This window comes from Gallinula chloropus (assembly GCF_964237585.1).
Source record: "Gallinula chloropus genome assembly, chromosome: 19".
Classification (NCBI taxonomy): Eukaryota; Metazoa; Chordata; class Aves; order Gruiformes; family Rallidae; genus Gallinula; species Gallinula chloropus.
Genome location: NC_140104.1, coordinates 5,117,406 through 5,144,076, shown reverse-complemented (window position 1 = coordinate 5,144,076; position 26,671 = coordinate 5,117,406). Strand labels below are relative to the sequence as shown.

Here is a 26,671-nt window from a genome sequence, read left to right as displayed (position 1 = left end):
GTGGGGACGGGAGTGTGTGCAGGCACGCAGCCTTGCTGAGGCACCAGTGTGGTCTGGGGGACCAGCGAGAGGCTTTGCGCCTCCCAATGCTTCCCTCGTCCCTGAAGAGCTGCAGGTACTGCAGCTCTCAGGTTTTAATGAAGCGATGTGACAGCACAGGCGGAAGGGTGGTGGAGGCCAAAGTGTCCCGTGGTACACTAATAAGGCCCAGCATTAATTACACCGTCACCATAGCACTATTCTTAGAAGTCCTGGCTTGTGTAGACAGTTACAATGGGAGGGAAAAATGCAGTGTGCCCAAAGCGCTGAAACAACACTGTAGGGTCAGTCCGAGGGGGGTTCAAGATTGCCAGCGGCACAGCCTGCGAGCAGAACCTGTGAGAGCTGCCAGCTGGCTGCAGGTGTCTGTCTCAAGTCATTCTGCTTTGTCACACCTCGTTTTGCGATGTGGGGACAGCGTCATCCACTGCGGAGAGGTTTGGGGCAAACTGGAGGAGTACAGGAGTTCGGAGAGGCGCGAGGCGCTCAGCGGCGTGGTGACAGGGAGCCGTGCTTTGGGCTGAGTGGTCTGATGAACGCAGTGCCTGGGAAATGTATTTCAGCAACGGGGCGGGGGGGGGCATTGATTGCTTTCAGTGCGTTGGATCGATTTAGGAATCCTCCAGTGATGGAGCCAGCCTGTGGGTCTGTGTCGGTAAGCAGGATTTTGCCAATCACAATGATCAATCCCTGTTTCCATCTCCCGCTTCCGCAGCCAGGAGGTTTGCACAGCCATGTGCTGCTCCTGCTCCGCCTCCGGCTGTCTGGCCGTGCTGTTCCCGGGCAGAGCCGGAGCTGCCGATCACACTTGAGTTGTTTGGAGTGCCATGTCGCGTGATGCTTTTATCTCCAAACCAGGATAATAGCTTTCTTTGGGGGTGGAGGGATTAATTTTTCACACATCTGCCCACAGTGCACGCTGGAATGCAGTAACAGACCCTTTGTTCAGGCTCTTTCTCCGGAGTGCCTCCTCCACCCTTGTTATTTCATTCTCCTTTTGCATGGCAAAACTTTTTGTCCTGCATTTCAAACAGATACTGAGCGTCCCTGGCAGCCGAACAAGAGAAACAAACTTCCCAGCCCTGGTTTTTATGCTGCTCTCAGGGGGACACTTGGTGATTTGAAGGGTATTTGATTGGTTTTGGCAGAGGCATTTTATTCTGTGGAAAATCCACAGCTCCTCTGATCCTTTACGGGTGGTTTAGGGAGCCCCTGGAGCCTCCAAATGAGAGATTTGCTGGTGACCAGCTGGTCCTGGCCGTGCCATGGGAACACTGAGGACGCTGCTCTTGGGAACGTGTTGTTGGGCAGGGAGCGGATGAGAGGCTGTAGGGACGGTGCCAGCTCTGCTCCATCCTGACCCACAGCGGAAGGGCTTGGGGCTTGCCCTGGGCATGGCTCTGCATGGAAGAGAAGCCCCAGAGCCTCAGGCCTTGTCCTGCAGGTGCCTTCCCTGCTCTTCAGAGGTTGGTTTGATGCTAAACACCGAGGTCTTCTCACTCCAGGATAATGCAGTTCTGCCCCAAAACGTGTGTCGGGTGTCAGAGGCAGTACACGATGTCAATGGCTCCATCCTCAGCATGAGGGAATATGGCACTTGGGGGGGGTATTCGGTTATAATATCCCCCAGTCTGGATGTGCTTCCTCCTTTATCCCACTCCTCAGAGACCGTAGCAGTTGGTCAGTGCTGAAACAACCCAGATTCACATCAGGGTTGAGGGGTGAGGTTTGGTGTGCGGTGTGTGGGCCCTGCACACGGGTGGCAGCAGCACACAGCACCTTGCCGTACCTCTCCATATGTTTACCTATACTATTTTTTTCCCCCAACAGCCCTATTACCATATTTAAATGCAAGTATGTCCTTTTTTAATTGATGTTTTAAGTAGCTTCAAGTCATTCTAGCCTAGTTGTTCTCTGCTCCTTTCCCCCTGGTAGATTATCTGTAGCTGAGACGATAGTGCTAGAGGTAGCGGGCTTGTAGTCTGCTGATTTCTCTGGGTCTCTCTCTTTCTGCTCTGCTGGCTGTTCTCTTTTTTTTTTTTTTCCTGTTGCCTCAGTTGTTTTTCTGTGGTTCTTCAGCATTGCAAAGCAGCTGGGATCAAAAGTCCCGGAGCCCACTCAAGGGGCAGGTCCTCCCATAGAGGGGACTATCCCTGCTGTTGTCCCAGGAGTGGTCAGAGCCTCCGCAGAGACCAGGAAACCTCTGAGGGTTTTGTTGACTTTGCAGCAGGAGGGTTTGGGGTTCTTTCCGATTACCTGGACATTGCCATTGCCCTCTTAAAATGCATATTTTCAAAGCTGGAGCCTCTGGCAGGTCTTTTGAATATTAATTAAGTAAAGAAACTAAATCTGCAATCTTGCTAGCAGCATTTCAGTTATCTGCAAGGGCTTGGTCCCCCTGTATCAGGGTGTATGTCTTAGAGCTCCTTGATCTGTGGCTGTTTTGCTTTCAGCAGCTTTTTTTTCTTTCTTTCTTTCTTTCTTTCTTTTTTTTTAAATTACATTCCAGTGATTTTTTTTCTGCTTGATCCTAGCAAATCTGTGATCTCGACATGAGGACCTCCTCATATTTTCCATTACTGCTGTGTTTGCCGATCAGCACATTATTATCACTTGCAAATAAGCAAAGAACAGAATTCCCCTGTTGTTTTGCAAAGCAGTCTGACCCCGGCCGCTGGAGGGTACAGAGATGTAAACTGAGCGCTCCAGGCTCTGCCGCCACTCTGTCTGCCCCAGCACCTCGGCCTCCATGGCATGCTGTGGCCGAGCACCCTATCAGCAGCACATATCGCCATGTACCCTCTTCTACAAGGGGATTTGGGGTACCTTTGTGCTGTCAGAGACCCCCGCCCAGCAGCAGGCACCTGGTGAGGGGCTCAGCTCTTTCTAATAATGCTGCCTGAGAGCTGGACTGGTGACCTCCAGAAACGCCGTGCCCTCAGCAGCCGCCCCGCAAAGACTCGCGGTACCCACTGGCTTCTTTCTTTACCCTTCTCCTTTTCTCCATGGCCAGGTTTTCCGGCAGCGGCTTATGGACCAGTAGCAGCGGCAGCCGTGGCGGCAGCAAGAGGATCAGGTAGGGGGGCCCGTGGAAGAGCAAACCCTCAGAGTGCAGGGTCAGGTAAAAGCTCTGTCGGTATTCTGTGTGGCTGCAGCTCTCCATCATTTCTCTGATTTTCCTCACACTTATCCTGGGGACCTGAAAACAAACAATTTTTAAATATATATATATATATATATACACGAACTAAATAAGTGATTCCAAACGAAACCCAAACTACAAGCAGAGGCCACGGGGCCTGGAGCACCTTGCAGGAGATTGGTGTAAGGACTGCCAAAACCAGGGTAGATATTCTGATTTGTTTCTTTATTTATTCCTTTATTATGTTAGTTTCTTTGTTTCTTTGGTTTAAATTCAAGGTTATTAAGGACACACACACCCCCAAAAAAAGAAATAAAAGCAATTGATTTCTGGTTCTGAAAAAAAGCTTTCACTTCTCAAGGAAAGCCGGTGCTGGGGTGAGGTGGCGGTGGCGGCCCCAGGTGCTCCCGCCATGCCTGGAGCCGCTCTCGCCTCCTCCACCGCAGCCGGTGCAAGGGTTGGTTTTTGTGGGCTCTCAGTGCTGAAGCGCGGCCGCCATTTTGCTGGTCCTACGCACTTCAAACCCCAGCCCGCTTTCCTGAGGAACATTGAAGCTTTTCTTCCTGTCCTTCTGAAAAAAAAACCCTTTATTTTTTTCCCCTTAAGGGAAATAAATAAATCGTTGGCCAATTACTGTTCCTACCTAAGGTTTTAAATTCAGCCGAACACGTGAATTAGAGCTTTGCTCAGGTCATTAAGTGTTCAGTGCAGCCATCACTGAGCTGTTGACTCGGCAGCGCCCACCGCCGCCTTGGCTCCCCCCCCGAATCAAGCTGGGACGGAGCCGCTGCCAGCCCTGTGCCTCCTGTATGGCCGCCCAGTTGCTAGGCCTGGCTCGCCAGCGGGCACGGCAGAGGACGCGGTGGAGGCGGCAGCCTTCCAGCTCACTCATGGTGCAGTGCTGAAGCAGGGGTTTCTCAGTGGCTTTTCTGGCAGCGCCGGTGGTTTAACCAGGCTCTTCCTGAAAAGACACGACTAAACCTCCGCGTGAGGGGATACAAGGAGGGCGTAGGCCCGGGTGTGTCTCAGTGCGAGCCTGATGCCATGGAGGCCAAAGAAAGACACCAGGAGAACTCCGTTCCATGCAAACTGGCACTGCTTGCAGGCTACAAAGGATTATCTGTACCAGTTTCATCTTGTGGCATGTAGAGAGCGCCTAAGGGGTGACTTGCCAGACTGCTTTTGGGGATTCCCCATCTCCCGGCTTCTCCTACTGACCCTTCCTGGAGGCGGGGGAGGGGGGGAGAGAAAAATAGAGGAAAAAAACAAATTAAAAAAAAAAAGATTTTGCATATGATTTCGGGAAAACAGACTTCATTGTTTCTGCCTCTTCCTCATGTTTTGCCCTTCAGGTTTTGTTTTACGTGCAAACAGACCTGGTGAGTTGCCCCTTAGCAAGGCACAGAGGGTTTGGCTGGATTAACGTTGCTTCCCTGATTATTATTATTTTTTTTTTAATCAGAGTGCTTTTGGTGCCCATTACAACTGAACTGAGCATTGATCAATTCTGTGCCTGAAAATCATTTGTCTTTAATTTGAGTGTTTTTTGGTTCTTTCTTTCTGTTGGGTTTTCTGGTTTTGTTTTTTCGGTTTTGGTTTTGTTTTTTTTCTTTATTTGAACTTGCAATACGAAACTAAATCTAACCCTAAATTAACAACACCCTTTCTGGCAAGTTTAAAGAGCAGTATGGTGTTTGGAAATGTCTTTCAAGCCTCAAAATTGCCTGCGTGCACAAAACTGGCAAAACCCCAAAACTGAATCAAAAGACACCCCCCCTTCCCCTCTCCCCAGCCCTGAGATCTCAAGGAGGAAGATGGGTTTGTCACCGGCCCGGCCCCGTGGCCGCTCGCGTCTCCAGCGAAACGCGCTCTGGGAACAGCGGTGGTTTTACGTAGAGTCATTTCCATCCAGAGACGGTTTTCGGAAGGGACATCCTGGGTTTGCCACTTCCATCCAGCAATGGTAGTGAATTGTATTCAGGAGCAGTAGAGTACAATCGATCTTGCGATACAGTTGTATGGGCCCGATTCATTACAAGAAAAATGGTTGGGGTTCCTTTGGGTTTTCAGGGTTTTTTTTCCTTCTTTTCAGTTGGGTTTTCCTGTTCCCTTTGCAAATTTGCACAGCCCTCCTCCCCGTGTGCCCACCCGAAAGCACAGAGCGCAGCACAGTTGGCCCTTACTGGCCCCTTTTTGCCAGTAAATGGAGAAGAGGTGGGAAGCGCCGGGACAGGTGTGTTCCCCAAGCCCCCTGCTCTTGCTGGGGAGTGCTTTGCCCAGAGGCTGCTGGAGAGGTCCCCATGGCTGCTTCCCCTTCTGCAGCTCTCTCCAAATTGACCTCTGCTCTCTGGCCCCATCCTGCCAGGTCTTCCCCACCTTCCTGGCATCACTGCCAGCACTGTGGCTCTGCAGCACCGGAGCTTGGCCCAGGCACCGGTGCCTGCTGGCGTGGCTGAGCACCCATGGAGAGCATCCACCTCCAGGCATGGATCTTGGTCTTCCAAGGACACTGCAGCCCTTGCACTCCAATGCCCCAGGCTGCACTGACCAACTTGCTTTCTCCCCGGAGTGATAGTTCTCCTTGTAGGAAACCTGAACGATGGCTGAACGGCGAAGGAGCCTGTTATGGGGCAGTTCCCTGCACGGGGGCAGTGTCTGGCCCTGGTTCTGGACTGCCTGGTCTTCCCTGCCCTCGTACCTTCCTTTCCGATTGCAGCATGCAAGGATACAGCCTCCAGCTGACCTTCCTAGATCAAACAGGTTCTCTTTCCTGTCACAGCAGCTCTCTCCTACCATCAGCAGAAGGGGACTTTCCCCCCTGCTTGTGCTCAGTGCCACTCACAAATGCAGGTTTGGCTTAGCCGCTCATGTGCTGGCGGGGTGACCGCAGCAATGCTTCTCTTTCTCCATCACAGGCCCAGTCAACATCCCAGTGATGAGGCGATAGTCAAGGTCCCTCGAGCAGGTGGGATGGTGGGAGGGGCTTAGCCACGTCTCTTCATGCCGGGTGGGACTGTGCTGCCAAATCTGTCGACTGGTTTCGACAACCTCATCCATTCTTGTAATTTTTTTTAATGAATTGGGGCCTGAGCCACGGCAAACAAGCAAACCTAAAAGTCTGAATGCTGCAAACTCCTCCTAGACAACTTCACTATCAATGTCACGTTTCTTTTGAACTCACCTGACATACTTTATGTGTGAAACATTTTTGTCGTGTAAATGCTTTTTTTACAATACAGTCATGGGGGGGGCACATTTTTCTCTTGCATTTGACATGGGAGGGATTCATTTGGCAGGAGAGCAAGGCGAGGAAAATTTGGCAGGAGAGAGTTTCCGTTCCTTCCTCTTTTGGTTCATTGACCACTCCGAGATTTTTCCAGTTCCCAACCTGCTGCCACCACCTATTCCTCCCTGAGGACTGGAGACAAAAACCGATCAGGCCCATCCCTACCCAGCCTGAGCCCTTCCGCTTCCCCGGGAGGAGCCATGCGTGCCCGTCCCGGGTGAGCGCCACAGTTTCCCAACGGGCACACTTTGTCCTGCGGCGGGACAGCACGGTGCCACAGCACCAGGAGCTGCTCCCCCCAGCACGCACCCTGACCCCATGGCACATCTGGATTTTGGGCACCAGTCCCGGCTTGCCAGTGCTGCCTTTGAGCCCTGCACCCCAACAACCCCTTACTGTACTTTATACTTGCCAGCTATAACAAATCTCGTAACGTGAGCTACTGACCTTGATGGTGAGTGTGAGCAGTTATGTTTTGTTGTTTTCTCTCTTGCTTGGTTGGGGCTGCTGTGAGAGAGGGTGTCTCTGAGGCATACTTTCCGGCCTCTCTTACACTCGGACGTGCACACCTCCTCTCAAACACTCTTCTGAGCGCTCTCAGCGGGAAGGTTTGTCCACACCTATTAATCCTCTCTCAGTGTCCAGCTTCTTGTTAGTAGCAGCTGGTTGCATGTTTTTTGCTTGTTGGGACGAAACGGTTCAAGAAACAACTCATATCAACTCTTGAGAAATGTCTCTATTTTTTTGTACACTTTCTTTCTTTTGATGTTTTTATTAATTTCCCTTACTTAAAAAACAAAACACCTGTCGTCCCGTAAAACATTTCACATCTCCCCTTGCCTGTTCTTAGAGTGTATGTATCTGTGGGACTGAACTAAATGCATGCACTGTAGTAGTCGTACTGGTAGCAGTAGATGTAGTTGTAGAACATGCATTGTTGAGTTGATATTATAGGTATCATCAACGTGAACTAGCGTGGCAGTTAAAAGCATAGCCTTGGTCTGATTGAAAGCGTAGGGCTATCAATACAGCAGAGAGCTGCTAACGGCTTGGATCCATAGTATCCTATTTGTTAAATCCCGTGATCTGGAAGCTTAAATTGAAGCTGGCTGTAGGCAACCTACACCCTTCTCTACAAGAACCCGCACATGCTGTTACCTTGATAGTAAATTTGCCAATCCTTTTTTTTTTTTTTTTGGTCAAATTAAACCCACCAGAAATTAAACCGCTGACTATAACTTAATTCTCTTATTTTTCTTTTGTATTAAAAAGAGCTTAAGACACTTTTAAAATCATTCTACAATCATGGTTTCTCCATCAGCCTGTTACTCGTCCATACTAGCCCATAGAATCATTCGTTGGCAGTCGCAGACCAGATGTGCCGAACGCAAATCACTCCATCTGGGGATCCAGCTTAACACCCTGTCTGTGAGGCAGCTCCCCACAGACTGTCTCGAGACACGAACCCCTTGGGTTTAGGCCATGAACCTTAAATCTTGGTATGCAGCAGAGACTCTGAGCTCGTGGTGGGTCGTACTCATTGCCATGTCACCCAGCTTCAGGGAATGTTTGTAAATGAAGATTAAACATTTCATAAACGTCAGCACGAAGAGTTGGAGGCGAGTCCATCATCTCTGCCATTGAGCCAGCAAGCATCTTTGCTTCTCGTGCCCAGGTTTCCATGCAGAACTTTTTCACAGACAAAGCTGCAGCCAGTAAATTTAGCAGATGGTAATTGAGGTCCTGAATTAGGCTTTTGTTTATTGTAGTTCATTGCTTGTCAGAAAACATCCCGCTGGGAGTAGGAAAGACACTATATAGCATGGTCATACCTTCCCTGCAGCGCAGGGAGAACCTGGGTGCTGCACCAGGTATAGTCCTGGCAGCCTTTAGTGTGCTTGCTCCAGCAAGTGTTTTCAAAGGAAATAAAATATCCAGAATGGGGCTTTCAAAATGTAATTAAGGATTTGTATCTGCTCCTTACCTCTAATAGAACATAAAGTAAATCAGCCAAACAGCCGCTCGGATGGAGCTGACGCACGGCAAGCCTGTGCAAGGCAATTTAGCCCACTCACACTCCCCCCCCCCCCATTACTTTGCTTATTGCTGCTGGGGAGCTGAAACACTTGTGCATCACGGGGGGAGAATAATTTCCCCCTTAGATCTCAATCTGCCAGGGAGATGGGGGGGACCTACTGTTTAATGCGCCAGGCATATGATGAAGCGAGGAGTGTGCCTGAGAGTCAGCAGAGCGACAAATTGCATGGGGGGTTAGGAAGCCTTGTCTTTACACTTAAAGGAAGGTGCTCTCAGAATTTAATCTTGTCATTAGGCACCCATAGTGTCAGTAAATTACGGCCATAAAAGCGGGACAACTGTGGGTCTGTGTGTGCAGAGAGAGAGGAGTGTCATGGAAAAGTCAGAGGGAGAAGCATTTCCTAGCTCCGTGATGAACCAGTCTGCGATTTATACGGCCCGTCTGGAGGACTCCCTTGTGGCACAGCAGCTCTGATGGAACTGCTCTCCCTCTTTTATTCCACTATATAAAAGTCCATAAAGTTTAATCCGAGCTGTGTAATCTCAAAAGCCAGAACCTAACAAGTGGACCTCTTGGGAGCAGCAAGCAGGCTGAAATTCCTCACTCTGCTGGAACCGCCGGTAATTATGTGGCAGAGCCTGGCGGCTGATGCGTCGGAAAATTAATGGCTGCATCAGATTGTTATCGTTTGCTTATCTTCCCAGCAGTGTCAGCCTGTGCTGGAGAGCGTTGCCGGCGGCCTGGCAGGGAGGGTGGGGTGCAGAGACCCCACCCCGTGAGGGGTGTTGGTGAGGGGTGGATGCGAAGGTGGATGTCGCGTGTTAACGACCAGCAGAAATGGAGCACACGGCCAAGTGCCGAATGTACTGTGTGCCTCTGGTTAGGGCAGCACAGCTCTGGGGAGGGGAGTCACACCGCATGGCCACACATGGTGGCTCTGACCTTGCTACTCGCAGCATCATTCTTTTAGTGCTTTGAGAGCGGTGCAGTTACTTTTCCAACTGGTACCCCAGGTTAAAAGAGAAACTGAGGAAAGAGGAGTCAGTTCTGTTTCGGTTCAGAAGCACTGTGCTGCTCCAGGGTGGGAATGGTGAGGGTCCTTTCTGCATCCAGAAACCTCTTGGCTTCTCCTACTGTAGGATGCCACTTGATGACTTTTTTCCTCAATCCACGAGGGACTGAGCTTTCTGCAGTGCTGAGCAGCAAGTTCAGCAGATCCAAACCAATTCGGTGGTGCCGCTGATCACAGTGGCAGTCGCTTTGCAGGGCTGCAGTCTATTGTGGTTAAAATACATCAGCTTTAATCAATAATTTTGTAATAGAAAATCTTGTGCACTTGATAAATCATCCCCAGTGCAATTAGTGACCACCTCTGAAGCACAGACTTAAGTACAGTGGAAGTTAATCTTTAACGAATTTAGCAACTAACTTTTAATAGGCCTTTCCATCAGGAGAATTATTTTCAATGGGAAAATACTCCTCAGCAGAGCTCATCCTGGTTGCCATACTCAGCACACGGCAAGCGGTGATGGCTCAGACTCTGCCCATGCTGTGAGCAGACCAATCACCTGTGCAGGAACCGGACCATGCCACCCTTGCTGGGCAGCCACACCAGCCCCGCAGAGCTCTGCAACAGCCCGTTAACATTATCCAGTCTCCTTTCCCCTATTGGAAGCCAGGGATGGAGCTCTTGGCCATTGTAATTAGTCTTTGTTCTGCGCAGGATATGGGCAAGTCATTGTAAATTTGAAAGGGGGCTTCAGCACAAGCTATGGGGTGCAATGAGGTATTTGAGCTGCATTTTAATCCCTGACCATTCTGAGCCCTGGCTGCACTGAGGAGTACCCTGCCTGCCCAGCAGCCGTTGCCAGCAGATACCTGCTAGTGAAACAACAACATAATGCAGCAATGTTTTACTGACATACTATTGTGAGTATGCTCATGCTGGTTCTGTCCCCAAAGGCCTTAAAAGTAAATACATAATTACAGTTGGTTTTTTTTTTTTCCCTTTCCTCTCTTCTTTCTGAAATAGCAAGCCGAAAAAGCAGTAGTGAAGTTTTTCCTTGCAGCAGATGTTAGCATGCATCTGGCTCTGGATTAGTTTGAGGAGTGTGATGGATTAGTAATTGCCAGAGAATGCAAAACTGGTCTGCAGGTATATAAACTCCAGCTATTTAAAAGTAATAATTTCACACAGCTGGGTCTTCTTAAAGGCAGTTCCTGCTAATTAAGGCAAGAGCCCGGAGCTTTGTGCCTTCAGGTGTCGGTGCCTGCATCTGCCCCTGCCGAGGGGCTGGGATGAGCTGAGGGCAGCCAAGCTGGTACCACCAGCTCTCCCCAAGACACCGCGTGATGGGAGCACCTTCCTCAGAGTTTCCTGGTAGGTGAGCTTAGATTTTCCTTTTTGAAGTGTTCTTACCGGCTGTGTGCGCTGTGGAGGACTGCTTGCCTCCACCTTTGCACTTGTGTGTGCAGGCCTGGTGCCCAGCACTTCTGTGTGCAGGTGCTTGGGGTAGTGGTGCCCGCGGGAGAGGGTTGTTGCACAGAAAGCACAGGGCGGTTGTGAGCTGTTTCTGTTACCTGGATGACCCTCCTCTATGTGCTCCCCAGTATCCAGCCAGCCCCTGGGGATCCACGGGCTGTGGGAAGGTGCTCCCCTGGGCAGCACCCTGCCGTTACGGAGACTTAAAATATGCAGAAAAACAAAGACCCGGTTTTGTTTTAATTTTCATCCTGTATTGTCTGTTATTATACAAAAGGCTTCAATTTAAAATTAACAGGAGTGATAGCCAGTTAATGTGGTACAGTGGGAGGCCGGAGTTTCTGTTGCTATGGCAATGGAGTTCGGCTCATTTGTTTTGTAGATGAGTAATTACTACGCAATTAGAGTAGGCTAAAAATAAAGGGGCCTTTTGTTCCCTGTTACTCATTAATATTAATAAAAGACCTGTCCGGGCTGTGGTAAACAATTAATGCAGATGTGGTTTGCCCATAGTAAAAGTAGCAACAGCTTCTGTGTTACCCAGCGCAAGGTGAACGTGGCGGTGGCGCCCGGCTCAGCTCTTCCTTCATTTTAAATAGCGAAATTATTAGAAAGAGGTCTGTGCTAGCACAGCAGCACGGGCTTTAGCCCTCATTTGCCAGTTGGATGGATGGTAATAGGTGTTAAAGCGTAACGTGCAGGCACAGACAGCAGATACAGTGCTGGGGTCAGATCCTGCGCAGCACCGAGCAGCCGCAGCCCTCAGAAATCTCCCCATTTATCCCCCTGGCCCGGTGTTGCCTGAGGAAGGACATGGGGCCATCTTGGGATGTCCTGGCACAGGGGCTGCTCTGCTGCAGAGCCAGGGCTCCGGCAAGGAGCCTGCCCGCAAACCCGAGTGCTTGTAGGTGGGAGCGCGGCGCTGCTGAGACACCTCCGGTGCTGCACGTTACAAATGTCAAGCGCCAAAAAAGGTTGGAAGGAGAGAGTCCCAAGCGTTAGGTGTGAGGTGTGTAAACAGGAAGGCACACTGGGTTGCGAATTAACAGCCAGCTCAGCAGACAGAGACACTGGTCAGGAAGATGGCTTATGGGACAGGTTATTTACTGCTCTCTCTTACTTGCTTGTGTTGATGCAGCTGCTGAGCATCCTTTGCTGTCAGAGGTGGAAGGCATAGCTGACCTGGTGGGCACAGGGGGGTTTGCAGTGGTCACCCTCCTCCCCACAGCCCCAGGGTGCTCAGCACCCCTGGGAAAGGCCATCAGTGAGGTGGACCCTCTCCAACGGGCAGCAGAGGCACCAAGTGGCCCAGCCCAAAACCCTCCGGTGCTATGCTGGTGGGGAGGGAGTGGGGCAGGATGCAGACAAATGGGAACCTCATCCCTCCCAAACTGTTTAACTAATGGAGGGAAACGTAGCACAGCCTTTGTAAGGTCGACATTTGTTTGTTGTTAAGGATCTAATTAGAAACATGAGAGGGAGCTGAATGGCTGCTTGCTCGGCTAATTAGCGACATGCACGAAGACCACTTTGAACTTCAAGGACACAAAGCTATTAGCGCTTACATCAAAAATGGATTAAACTTCTGTGCTTTTATAATGATTAAAGATGAGTTGCTCGAGAGGAAATCCTTTTGTAAGGCTGTGACAAGAGCTGGCTCCTTGATTGCAGCTTCTACAAGTGAAGCTTTGTGTGGCCTCCGTGTAGCACTCGGCCCGGTGCAGGAGTGACACCGCTAACTTCCAGTGTGGGAAATGTGATTAGGCAATAAATATTGATCGCTTGCAAAAAAATTACAGCTGAGCTGGAAAGGGTATTTATTTGCCCTGCTGCATAACTCCAGGAAAAAATATTCTTCACCAAAATGGTTATTGGGCTCTGGAACAGGCGGCTGAGTCCCCATCCCTGGGTGTGTTTAACAGACCGGTACATGAGGTGCTGAGGGATATGGGTTAGAAGAGGACAAGAATGGTTGGACTCTGTCTCAAAGGTCTTTTCCAACCTGGTGATTCTGTGACTTAGAAAAGCTGGGTTTGAATATGTTGAATTTTGTGTCTTTTCTTCTGCAAATTGGTGCTTGTCAACATGGCTGATGCTTCAGATGTTTAACCGCAGTATTGAGCAGGGGCGACCCACATGCTTGTGGCATCCACAGGAGACACTAAGAAGGTGGGTTTTTAAAACACCTGCACCAGTTGAGTTTTTATCTTGCCCGAGCTTGTGGAACCCATCCAGCTCTTGCTCTCTGCTCACCTGAGGTAGCTTGGCAGTTGCTTCTTGTGTCCGTGCCACCTGCTCAGTGTCCGTGCTGCTGTGGGAGCAGAAGTCCCTGTGCTGCACCATGGAGTGACATTGCTGGGGCCACGTCGTGAACAGTTGCCCCAATCGCCACCGTCACACCAGGGTGCCCAGGTCGGTTCCTAGCACCTCGGGGTGCTGTGAGGTGCAGGCTCAAGGGCTGTGAATAACCATCCGCAGCCCTGCGGAGGGGCTGGGGGCTGGCAGCAGCGGGGACAAGCTCTGGGCAGTGCTCCCTCCTCACGTCCCCTCACTTCCAGTGGTAATTGCTGAGCTGGGAGCCTGCTCACCACCCACTGCTCTCTGCCGTTAACCCTGCGCTATTCCGATGTGCAAACCTGTTTCCGAAGGGCCTGCAGAGGCAGAGCAGCCTTTTAACGTGTGACTGCAGCTAGCAAATAACGTACAAATAGCACCTTGTTATGGCCGATCGCTGCTCCCGGTGTCTCATCATCACTTACTTTACTGACGGGCCCAACAGCTTTATTTTTATCCCTGCAGAGCCAGTGTAGCTGGAGGGGAGGGACAGCCCCTGCCCCTCACTGAGGCTGCCTGGCTGCGCCCCGTCGCCAGGCCACAGGCGAGGCACGAAGCCCATGGTTTGTTTGGTTTGCCAGAGTCAGGACTGAACCAGCTGCTGTAAGCAAAACATCCCTGGCTTTTCACACTCACAGAGGAGCTTTATCTGCCACAGACTTCTTACGGAGAGAGGGAGAGTGGTGTTTGCTTTTCAAGTCTGCTTGGGAAGAGCCGGAGCAGAGTACTGTGCCTCACAGGTCCCTGCCAGGGATGTAGGAAACGGCACTGCTGCTTGTAACGCTGGGGTTATTTGTTCTCTGCTTTGTCTCCTGCTCTGTCTCAGCTCGCTGGGAGCTGTTTGTATGTTGTTACTCTCCAGAATATCCCTGTGTTTCCAAGTCATTATTTCTGAGGCGTTTTCGAGGCTGAGCATTGATCTGAGCTCGAGGTGTGCCGCATGCCGCCTCCAATGTAAACCAACACTGTGCGTAAAGGCACAGATGCAGGAAAGTGATGCTTCTGATAGTTCAGCCTGACCACAGATGTTGTGTTTGTGCCTCTGGCTGGAGCTGCATGCAGCTGCTGGCATGGAGGAAAGAGCAGTTCATTCTCTGTGCTGTGCCCATGTGCCCTTGCAGCCCAAATAGGCAACTGAGAACCCAGAGCCCCAGTGTCTCACTTCAGACTGGAGTCAGTTTGTACATCCAGTCTCGAATGCATGAACAATTAGCTTTGGCCAAGCAACCTGTAATGGGTGCAGCGCCAGCTAACGATATTTAGAGGGCTCTAAGCACTAATGATGGAAGATTTGTATGTGGTGCTGAGGTTCTCCCGCAGTCCGTGCTGTGCCTGGTTATTTAAAGTGTTGGCATCGCAGTGACTGCTGCTCTGTTAGGCATGCACACTAGACGTGGCTGTTAATGCTCCCCCAGGAAGGATGCAGTCTTCCCTGCTCTGGTCGCCGTGGCTTTCCTGTAATGTCCTCTGCAGCGTTCATGCTTGGGTTGCTGCAAAGGCAGGACAGCAGGCTCAGATGCTTGGGTGATGCTCCTTTTGCTAAAATCTCTGCATCTTCTCTTAAAAGTCCAGCAGGAAATCCCCAGTGACACAAATTAAATGCCTGCAGGCTGTGGTGGGGTTCCCTGTCCCAGCTGGGCTGCTCCTGACCCTGCTCTGCTGAGCCCATGGTGGGCAGAGGGATGGACTGCAGCGTGTGCCGCTTGGTGCTGCCAGCCAGACTTGGGGTGCCTGCTGTTGCCTGCTCTCCATTGGCTCACCTCCAAATGGCCTCTCCCTGCCCTGTGCCCCCCTCCCTGTCCCCTGCCTGTTTCCATCCCTGTCAGCAGCCTTCGATGTTATTATACCATTTACTCCTTCGAGCCGGAAGATGATGCTTGCAGCATGTCCTATGAATTTTTCATAAAGAGAGGAAAAACAGCCTAATCTTGTGAGCTTTGAGTCTTGGTGGTGGGTAATGGCTTTGATTTAAAGCATTTTGTCTTAATGATAGTTATATTGAAAATTTCCTGCTGCTTTCAAGCACGTGTAGTTATTATCATAAACATTGATGGTAGAAATGCCTGCCAAATTGTGCGTGGCTGTTGATGGTAGATGAGAGAGTCATACAGGAATTAGAGCGGTGGATCAACAAGTTGTCAAGAAACCTCTTAGTACGCAAAGCCACCCTGGGGCTGGTGGGACAAAGCCAGGAGCAAGGAGGACCTTGGAGGAAAGGAGAGCTGGAGATGCCCAGCGCTGGGTGTAGGAAATGCTTGGTGTGTGGTTAGGAGTGAGTTTTCGATGGGAAGGAGCTGGTTTGGAAGAGAAGGAGTACAGCAGAAGTGGCAGTGCCTTTCAGGGCAGAGCATTTGGCTGCTCAGCCAACCCCGTGCTGGTGGCCGTGCTGGGGGAGCCGTCCTGCCCGCCTGTGCCTCGGGCCTGGCCGCATCGTCCCTTTGCTCAGCTTGCAAAAATGAACCAATAACCTGCTGCATGAAGCATGCATGTTGCAGGGGAATAGTTCGTTCTCTTGTCTTTCTACATGTTGCTGCATCCCCTGTGTGATGTTAGATAACGGCACCGACTTTGTGGGGAGCCCCACCATCAAAAGGCGTCCAGTTCTTCCTGCCAGATGTAACTGCAGAGCCCCTCACCCCGCGCTAAAGACCCCGCTCCAGAGGTGCTGGCAGCAATCAAGGGTCCTTGGCCAGGTCTCGGGGAGCATTGGTTCACTATTGATGGATGCACACATCAGGCTGAGCACATGTGGCCACGGGGTCCTGGTGTCACCCACAGGTGTGTCCCCGTGGGGTGCAGGGAAGGGACCTTGGTGCCGGCGGATGGGAGGAAGCTGGGGTGGCTCCATCCGGCTCCACTCTGCTCTCAGCAGCTCTCTCAAGGGCAAAATGTGTTTCTGGTTGTGATAACAGGGTGCTGTATCTCATCTTGAAGTAGCCTGCTTCTCCTCAAAAGAAGGAATCCTGTAAATAGTGTCGTAGTTTCTTTGGAACTTGAGGGTTTTCTTGCCTGGGAAGGCAGCCACAAGTTCCTCTAACCATGTTTGGCACTGTTCTTCACTTTCTTTAATTTTTACTTTTGAAATATTCATATTTGCTACATTATTTTTTTTTTAAAAAGCAAAACCACAGTAATTAAGGGTGACCAGGCTGCGGGAGGAGCCGGTCCTCACCCCGCAGCAGTGTTGAGTTTATTGGGGTTTGGTGCTGAGGAGGAGTACTGTCACTGGATGCTCCATGTGAGGGACAGCAGTCCCTGTACAGTGCTTGTCATACACCCCCGTACGGACTTCCCTTGTTGCCTTTGAAATACAATGTACTTTAGTGGCAGTTAAAAGTGTTGCTTTGTCATCACAGCTAATTAACTAAGCCCAAAGGGGCTGAGTGTCAGCCCGACTCTGTGCGAGTTCTCCTTGTAGGAGAGTAAGGTCAAAATATGTACACTTCTTTACCCTTTCCCTCTTTTTCCTGTTGTTGTTCATGACCAAACTGAGTTTCTTTGGGTGGGATTCAGCAGGGCTGTACCCCCTCCACCCCCCACCGCAAGGTGTCTGGATCCCTGTTAGTGTAATAAGCCCTTCACTAAGGCAAATGTCATAATGAATCCTGACTTAGAAATTTCTCAAGAGTTCATGGAAAGGGAGTTTATCTTTCACTGATGACCTTTCTTGTTGAGCGCGGATTAACGCATGAGCAGGGTCTGTGTTAACATGGCAGCGTGCAGGAGAAGCCGCTTGATAAGCCAAGCTCCAACCAGCTCCGTCCCTGCTCCCAGCAGAGCATCTCACAGCACCAAGCCCACCGCCCCACGTGAGCCTGGGCTGCCTAGAGCATGTCAGGCTCCAGCCTCGGCTCCTTGGTGCAAATCACCCCTCTGAACATCACCTTGAGAAGCATCTTAAACAGGATGAAGACAGCTCTGCCGAAGCACGCCAAGATGGGTTGACAGTCAAATCGCCTGCCTGTTGAAGTGCTGGCTTCAGGTTATGGAGTCATATTTTTTTAATTCAAATTTATTTTAGCGGAAAGACTTTCAGTAGATTCTCTTTGGGGAGATGCAGCTTGGGCAGAGGAGAGGGTGCAGTGACTGCATGCGATCACCCCAGATGTGTTCCCTGAGATGAGATCGTGGGTGCTGCAGTGGGGGGGTGCAGCAAGCCCTGGCTTTTACCACAGCAGAACCCGACGCTGTAAGTACTGACAGCTGGCAATGGCTTGTGGCAAGGTGCAGAGTCTGAGGTTGGTTCCATCCCTGTGGCATTTCAGTGTCTCTTCCCATCGCCTCTGGAAGATGGAGAAGGTCCCAGCAGCCCCTCCAGACAAGGTCTGGCTCTTTCTGAGCTAGCCACATGCAGCAGATCCCAACTCCACCGTTGCCATCACTCGGTATTTAAAAACCACCTCTTCCTGCAGCTGCTGAGGAACCCTTGTTTGCTTCAGTGTCTCATGCCCCATCTCACTTCCCCTCATTGCTTTTCAGTGCTCCTTGAGCCATTGAGCACTGGGCTGGGTAGGTCCCAAGGCTTCTCAAAGCCTCTCACCTACAGGTAAATGTTCACATACTGATCAAAATTTCCTTTTCTGTAAGGAAAAACACAGCAAATTCAAAGTGAAGCAAACAAGACCTTAAACTTCCTCGTTGGCATCCCTGCCACAGCTCTGGCTGCTGTCTCTTGATCTCCACGGGTGTAGGTAGGAGCTGCTGTAACCCAGGGGTTGGAGGATCATTGGCACTGAAGGAGATAAGAGTTGGTTAGCTGTGCCTTACATCTAATCTAAAATTAGACACATCTTTTCCCCAGCCCTCCTGACCTTGATCTATCCCAGGGCTTCCTGGTGACACTCGGGATTGTAAGTTATGTGCAGAGGAAACCCTTGAGTTGGAGGCACTTAGCTGTAACCTCAGAGCTGTGAAAACGTCTGGCGAGGATTGGTTTCCTCTGCAATTCATTGGGAAACTGGACCTGAACCTTTTGGAGCACATCAGAAAGGGGCATTTGGAGTACCAGGACCTCCTGGGTGCTGGCAGTTCTTGGAAGGGGAGCGGACAGCCCTGCCAGCCCCCAGGGAATGCTGTATGAGGCAGCAAATCTGCCTGGCAAACAGAAGTCTGATGAGACTTGGTCAGCTCAGCCAGTACCTCTGCTGGGACCAGAGGAATGGGTCAGGCTCTGCCACTATTTTCTGCTGTCTGGTATCAGGAAATGGCTGGTGGTTCCCTCCCCTGCCCTGGATCAGCAAAATCCCCTGACAGCTTTTCAGCAACGTGCTTCCCAACTTCTGTCCTTAATTATTTCCCTTTCTGACCGCAGGCTGCTGGTAGCCAGAGAAAAGTCTCGGATTGCTCCCAGCCTGCAGACGTTCATCTTCATGCTCCGTGACTCCTGCAGCTCTCAGGCAGCTTCTGGCCTCTGCGGCCCCTGAGCCAGCGTCAGGAACTCTTTTAGAAAGATACATGTCTCCAGAGAGTCGTAATTTTAATTTGAGGACTTGAACGATACCCAGAGGCTGGAGAGGAGGATTTGGGGGGGGGGGCTTCTTTCTGCTTCATTTCAACCTCCAGTTATTCCAAACAAATTCATTCCCAAGTATTCCTTACCAGCTCACATCACGCTTCATGCGTTGGGAACGCTGCCCGAGGCCCCTTAGCTGCTGTTTCACAGTGATGGTACAAGTGCCTCTGGCTCCGGGTGAGCTCACGGGCAGCTGCTGTAGGAAGACGGATATTCAGCAGCTCACTGTGGCTGGGCAAGCTGGTAAAATACGCCGTTCTGAGGAGCACGTAGTCTTCTTGTGACTATCAGAGCTTTTCTATGTTGTTTCTTGGGTCTGGAGCAAAGTGTCAGCTCTGTAACCACTCCCAGCCCATTCTGTGGGGTTTTCCAGGTGGTGCAGAGCAGTGTTGGGGCATCCCCAGCCTCCACGCAGTGGTTCCTGGGGGGGTGGAGTGATGGGGAGGCTTTTGGTATGCCCCTTTCTCTGCAGGCCCTCTGGTGAGCTGCAGGGAACATTTGGCTGGCATTCAGTAGATAGAAAAGGAGTTTTCCTTAGGTTATGTACCCACCATCAGAAGGACTTCAGGATAACCAGGTGCCAGCTCTTCTTGCAGCTGGGACAGATGGGATTTCTTATCCTCTTAGCCCGTGGCCAGGGTTGATGTTTGGAGGGACAGAGCATCTCTCCAGCTCCCTTTCCTGTTCTGTTTGCAAGGTTTCAGGCCATGGCAAAGCATGTCCCCTTGTCACCCGTGTGCCACTCTGTGGTTACAGGTTAATGATGCAGCAGGGTCCCTCTGGTTGCTGCAGCATCCCTCTGTCTGTCCTGGCATCGCCATGGCTCACCAGCACGTGACATGTGCTGCTCCTCACAGTGGATGTGGTGGCAGGAGGCTCTGGGCATTGTGTGGGGCTGAGGCCAGTCCCTGCTCCCAGCCCCAGGGTGGCAGTGGGGTGATGGGCTCTCCGGGTACTGCTGCAGGGCATTGCAGGAGTACTTTACTAACACAATCCCCCCACTCCGCCTTGTTATGTTCCTGTGCCGTGCTTCTGCCTTGGCTCAGGCTGGCCAGCTGGGTTTTCTGTGGTACTTGGCAGTAAAACACCCATTTTATTGATCCAGGAGGAAGAAAAGGGGTAAAAGTGCAAACGTGGAGTAAGAAAGGGCTTTTGGCCATCTCAGCTGGGTATTTTTCTTCACGAGTGAGAAGGCCAAATGTTACTTTGACATTTAATCTTTAATAATAAGAAAGGTGCTTTGTTTGCCAGTGAATTCCAAAATCTGTTTTCTCTCTCATGCCTTATTTCTTCCAACTTACCAGTTTAGATGTCCTACTTCCTTTCCCCTGCTCCCAGTTCAGAGCTGCAGTGCATCACTTGGTAACGAGCGACTTTCCCATTGCTGCAGAGCCAACAGCTGCTGGCTTGACCTTTTCTGACCAGTAAATTCATTCATTGAGGAGTGGGGACCTCTTGGGAGGGCAGTGCAGGGTAAAGGGCCAGGGCAGGAGAGGTGGTGGCCCAGCAGCAAAGCCAGGCTGAGCCCAGTGTAGCCGGGTGAGTAGGGCTTTTCCTGGTCTGGATTCCATCCCCAGTAAAATGCTGCGGTCGGTCGGTGTGGCTCTGACCTGTGGGTGAGCGGCCGAGGGTTACTGCAGCTATCAAAGTTTATGAACCTTTTTTAGTGCTTAATGAAGATGCAGCCAGAGGAAAAAAAGGCTGAAGAAATCTTGGTGCAGCCTCAGACATGGAGTGATGGCATCTGATGGGTTGGGTGCTTGGAATCGATACCTGCAGAGCTGGGTGGCTCCCAGGGCAAAGCTGCGGTGTCCCATCCCTGGGCTTGTCCCATCCCTGGGCTTGTCCCGTCCCTGAGCTCGTGTGTGACAGACAGCGTGCTCATCCCGAGTAACCAGGATGCTCAAGGCCAGCCGTTAGCTGTTGGCAGTGCATGTCACAGCGCTGCTGGTACCCGTAGGCAGCAGGGATGGGGTGAGATACTGCTTGGTGCGGGCAGGCAGGTCCTGTGTGCTCCCGAAGGACCTTGCAAGTACCACTCAGGCGTAGCTCCAGCTTCCCGCACGCCATTTCCATCCAGCTCCTCCTAGTCCGCTGACTTTTCTTTTGCATTGAAACTTCTTCCTCATAAATTCTACATCTAAGAGCAACCGTGACAAATGCCAGAAGCCTGATCATCTAACATGCTTTAATACCTAAACTTATTCTTTAGTACCATTCTTATTTACATTGTTTTTCTGTCTCAAAAAAAAAAAACCAAAATAAAGGGAGGAAAAAAAAATTTCTTTAACTTCCACATTAGGAGGTGAGTTGTTATACACCCTCTGGAATTCTTTTTTTGCTTTTGATCTTTATTTATTTGTTTAATTTTGGTTGATGTCCCAAGCATGGTTTTGGAGACGAAGGTAGGGCTTCGCTCTCCAAATCAGAAGGAAAAAAAAATAAATAAAACAACACTCTCCTTGGTCATTTAAAAAAAAAAAAAAAGAAAAAAAAATCCAAACTGTTCCATTCCATACCATTTAAAGAAAAAAAAAAATCAACTATTGAATTATTTCTACAGCTTACTGATTTAAAAGGGCGGGTTTTTTTTTTCAAAAGTATCGAATGGATCCAAAAACAATTTTACTAGACGTGATTGAAGTTAACTTGCTGTCAACATTTTAATATCAATATTACCACAATGTGTAGTCTCAAACTAGTTCCTTTGTAGTTTGCATGGGATGTGAATGCTGTCTCGGCGTGCCCAGACCTAGAGAACTTGTTACTACTGCATGAGCATCAAGTCAGATGTTGAAAAATATCTATTATATTTTGTGATAATTTGGTGAAAATGAGCACCTCCAGTCTCTGGTTGCAGTAGTGTGTTGAATGATTGTTCTTTTTTCTTTTTTTTTTTCTTTTTATATATATCTCCATATCTATATTTTTGGAGCTCTAAGCTTCGTAGTAGTACGGGCTGACTCTTATCCAGTACTTGCTCTCCTATCGCATGGCCTTGGTTAAGTGTTAGAAGTTGGGCCTAGGCTGTTTATTCTGGTGTTTGGCTTTGTAATAACGGTGCATGCCCGGCGTCTGGCCTCATACCCAGCTTTATTCTCTGCACACCAGTCTTGAATAGCTACAGTGCTCAACCGAATTTTGGCGCACCCGCTTCCCCGGCAGGCTCCAACCCAGCCCGACCTGGAGGATTCCCCGGGGCCAACAGCCCAGGGCCCGTCGCGGACCTCTACGGCACGGCCAGCCAGGACTCCGGCGTGGGTAACTACATAAGCGCCGCCAGCCCGCAGCCGGGCTCCGGTTTCGGCCACGGGATCGCCGTAAGTACCGCGTGCAACGGCACCAGAGCCGCCGCTCCCACTTCTCGGGCAAGGGGGGGATTTTTCGTTGTTTAATGACACTGCGGGAGGGGGGGTCTGTGTTGGGGGGTTTTTGGGTGGTTAATTACGACCTGATGGCGAGCATAGCGACTTGCTGCTGTAGCCTGCTAGAGCTGTGCCCAGCCCATCGGAGCTGCCAACGGGCTGCTCCAGGTACCAGCTCAGCTGGAAATGCTCCTCTGGAGCCTTCTGCAGTCCAGGCTTTGACACGTTGAAAAAGCAAATGCATCATAATTACAGGCTTTAAAATTTCAGCTTCCCTATACAGGCTTTCTGTTAGCCCAGCCACCCACCTGGCTGATGCACCAGGATTTACAGACAAGACACCAGTCTCTTCCCCCCTAAACAAACAAATAAATGGCTCATTAATTCAGCCAGCAAGACTGGGGTCTGCCCACAGCCCCCTGAGGGCTCAGCCACCCCACTGCGGGGCTGTCTCACTCCTCACTGCCCATCCCTGTAACTGCAGCATCCCCATGGACCTGGGGCGGATGCTGACATTTGTGACCTCCTGTGTCACTTCCAGCCAATCACGGCAGCGCTGGCAGCCCTTAAAATCCACAGGTTACAGGCAAGTCGCTTCCATTCTGTCATCAGGTCATTGGGAAAGTCCCTCTCTAACGGCGCGTGGGTCTGCAGTCTGACTAATGATGGGGCAACGGAGATTTGCTTAACAGAGCTGCATGCTGGTTCTCAGCCTGGGCTGCTGTACCTGTGTGTGTTAGCATGAATGTGGTCCAACCTCCTTGGTGGCTGTCACTCTCCCCAAAAGAAAAACTGCAGCAGAAGCTGGTTTGGTTTGGTTTTGGGTTTTTTTTTTTAGTAAAATGATGAGAATTGGTTTTCCCTCTTGTACAATAAGATGGCAAAGTACAGAGGGCTCCCCCAAAATTCCTCGAACGGAGCAGAGAATTTCACTCTCTGACCCACTTGGATGTGGGGGGCAGCGGGAGCGTAGTGCAGACAAAGGTCATGAAACCCTGTTATTTTTATTGCATAAGCAACTGGTACCCAAAAAGACCAGAACCTGGCTGCTCCCCATGTGCCCTTGTTGGTCGGTTCCCATCCCAGTCCTGTCATTCCCATGGTTAAACCAGGGACTTGACAACTCCATCAGATCAATTCTAGTATCAGATGCTGCATATTATTGCTCTGCTAAGAGCTACATCAATTTAAACCACTGCCTCTCACCACTTACAACACCTCTTATTTCCATTTTTCACCTAAAGAAAATGACCTGTTTGTTCTTGAAAACTCGGGGGGTTTGGCCTCGGCTGCATCCTGATGTTTCAAGGAAGAGGCTGGGAGGCATGAGCCTGGGGGTCTGGATTTGTCTGCACTCATGCTTCTCCAGAGAAGGATTTGGCATCTGACTTGCAGATTGGCAGCCCCTTCCTCTCCCCCTGTAACCGCAAAGAATCCCCTAGCTTTTTATTACCTATTTATTTAACACCCTCCACTTACTAACCCCAGTTTAAGAATAAAGAAGGGAAAACCCAAAGCTTATTTTTGCTATGGGGAGAACGAGACGATGATGGTCTTGGAAAGGTAACCGTAGGGTTCAGCACCCCGAGGCGCTGGGGACCGCAGCAGCCCTCAGCAGTACCTGTTCATGCTGGCAACACAGTCTTTCAAGTCCTTTGATAATTTCTTGCCAGAATTAATAATCATCTGTTCCCATGTATAGAGCACTGATGAACTTAACAATTGTACAATTTTAGGGACCTTTGATTGCAACGGCTTTTACAAATGGATACCATTGAAACGTTACACATGGTTGGTTGCCATCTCACTTGGAGGTATTACAGTATATACCATTTGTACTTTGTGCTAAACTGCCATCTCCCCTATGTTTACTTTAAGTGAACAATATTTTATCTTCATTTCGTCTTTCCTTGGCCTTTAATCATTCCTTTCTGTGATTTTTATGTCATTCAAATCAATCTCACGGGTTGGAAACTGGGAGACAGTGTGGGAGCTAAAAACCACAAACACATCCCCCCCCCCCCCAAAAAAAAAAGTAGTCACCTTTTCATGTTGCTTAGTGTAATAATCAGGACCTGAGCTGAAAACCCCACAGAAAAGCTGGTGACCCCACAAACCTGTGGGGACAGAAGCGAGTGCCAGTCGACAGCATCCCGATGGGGATTATGGATCTGCGACCGAGGCACAGGTCTAAAAATAGACAAGCTCTGCTGCTTTATTACAGAGAACCCATCATTCTTAATTAAGTGCTGTACCAAATATTACAGCTAAAAGATAACATTGTAACTAGTAACCATAGAGCAATTATCAAGATTAAAAAAAAATTAAACCTAAGCAAATTAAATTAAAGACATTACCTGAGTAATGCATCCCTGGATTGCTGCCAGTTTCCTACCCTTTGAACTAAGCTCAAGTTAATTAAATGTTTAATTTTTTATTGTATTTTATTTTCTTGGCCTTTGGCGTATACCTCTCTGCAAACAAACACTCTTACACCCAGCCTAGAGTAGATTAGAGGAGGAGACCCAGCGGTTACCCCCTGAAATGACGTGGGTTTGCCTCTGGAGCGCTTGGTCCGCATGGACCAGCAAAAGGGATGGGGCAGATTTTATTTCTCTGCCTTTTGCTCAGCACTACCTGATCCACACCGTGTGTTTTAGGTTCAAAATCAGTGTATGAAATTAGAATTACAGTTAGTCAAGGGGCTGGGAACTGCAGGAAACAGTTGGAGGCTTTAAATTCCATAAAACCAGATTCATGCCTAAGTACCGGTAGATAAAGGGGGGTTCTGTTTACTCTTCATCTACCCCCACACCCCCAAGATGACCTCACATCGTTCCCTCAATTGAGTTGCCCCACCGAGTAGCATTTTTTGTGGGAAAGAAGGAAGTGGCTTTAATCCCAGTTGTTATTTGCACGTCTCGGTGTATGTTTGCACATCCATTTGTCGGAATCCTTCGCGTTTCCTGGGCCGCCAGCCTTTGCCGTAGCGAGGTGACGCACGGCGCCGGCCGGCCACCTCAGCAGAGCATCATAACTCATGCTAATAACGCTGCGGTGAAGGCAGTGATCATCAGATTAATATATTGTCATCATTTCACACTTACCACAACACATCAAGCTGTAACCATCATTTACTGCCCAGTATTAAGACTCAAACTGTTAATGACTTAAAAACAGAGCGTGCTTTTAATGTTGCTCATTACTAATTAAAATAGATTTCAGGAGGAGGAAATGAGCCTTATTATTAATTCCTCAAGGACCACTGAGTTTGAAATTCTTATTGCAGCGGCACGTCCTGAGGCAGAACCGCTCCCCAGGGCAGGATGCGGCCGCAGAGGATGAATTTGGCTGATCCATGGGTCCCCAGTGCAGGGACCAGCCAGCCATTCCCATGGACCTGTGGGTTGCTGGTGGAACCTCACCGTGGGCATGGCGGTTCGGTGATGGGTTTTGGAGGTCACCCCAAAAACCTAATGTGTGAGCAGGGTGCGTTGCTGGCCCCAGCCAGCCCCACAAGGAGCCAGAAGCCCGAGGAACGGTTTGTGTCCTTCTGATACATCCAGCCATTCCTGAACCAGAGCAGAGCTGAGCCCAGCCTGCCTGCGGTGCCCCTCTGCTGCCCAGTGTCCCTCCACGGGGATGGAGCCGGTGAGGAAGAGCAGCAAACACATGAAATACACGGTGCCAATCCCCAGCGCTTCTGCGATTCAGCTGTGTCACTCTGGATTCACCCTTGGTGTGGGTCAGAGCACACTGCTGCTTTGCAAAGCATCAAACACCTGGGGGGGTGGTGTTTAAAATAAATACATATCCCAGTTGATGTCAGTTAATCCTCACTCCATGTCCTGTTTTTGCCTTCTCCTCCCTGCAGAGTCTCTCTGGATGTCCGGGCAAGACGGGGAGAAGTTTCTGACCGGGCCCATGTTGGGGTGATCTCATCAGACTTTGAGCACTACATCATCATCACCGGTAACACAGACAAACTGGAGGTGGCAAGCGATGGACTTAGGTTGTTTAAAAAAACAAAACAAAAATCTCTCTCATCATCTCATGAATCTGCTGTACTATAAAAACAACAGCTTTTAAAAGGATGTATATAAAATCCATTTCTTGGTCGTTTTATTTTCTTGGTGGGTTTCCCCCCCCTCCTTTTTAAACCTCTCCAAACCACATTTTTTCGTAGCGTTTTGACGTAGTCTCGTAGCCACATAGTTTGGATTCTTTGTGTATCTAGCGAGAGCCTAACCATAGAGTAACTGTTTATAGTAAGGGGTTTCTTTCCGTTTGGGTTTTTTTTCCCCTTTCCCACCTCCCCTCCTTCTCCCTTCTGTTTTATGTAGTCGTTGTTGCTTAAAGGATGCTGAGATGGTGACAGGAGTCTCAGCCGCCGGTACCGGCTCTGCAGCTGCCGAGGGCGGCGGGGGGGAGCAGAGCCGGCGGCGGGCACGGTTTTGGGGGGGCGGGGAGGGG

General features: G+C 50.1%; 1 protein-coding gene across 8 annotated transcripts in view; it reads left to right on the top strand.

Annotated features, from left to right (window-relative positions):
* Nucleotides 1-26,301, top strand: part of MSI2 (musashi RNA binding protein 2) — a 225,210-nt gene extending 198,909 nt beyond the window's left edge. The window contains exons 11-16 of one of the 8 annotated variants that reach the window (XR_014617735.1): nt 3,053-3,115; nt 4,534-4,560; nt 6,984-7,075; nt 21,999-22,153; nt 23,935-24,012; nt 26,073-26,116. Coding sequence is in view for 6 of the 8 variants with exons in the window: in XM_084273233.1 (XP_084129359.1) it covers nt 3,053-3,115; nt 4,534-4,560; nt 21,945-22,153; nt 23,935-23,976 (341 nt within the window). In the remaining 2 variants the exon portion in view is untranslated. Of the gene's footprint in view, nt 1-3,052; nt 3,116-4,533; nt 4,561-6,983; nt 7,076-21,944; nt 22,154-23,934; nt 24,013-26,072 lie in introns of those variants that run through there. The other 7 variants (XM_084273237.1, XM_084273233.1, XM_084273236.1 and 4 more) reach the window with 7 other exon arrangements.
* The last annotated feature ends 370 nt before the right edge of the window (nt 26,302-26,671 follow it).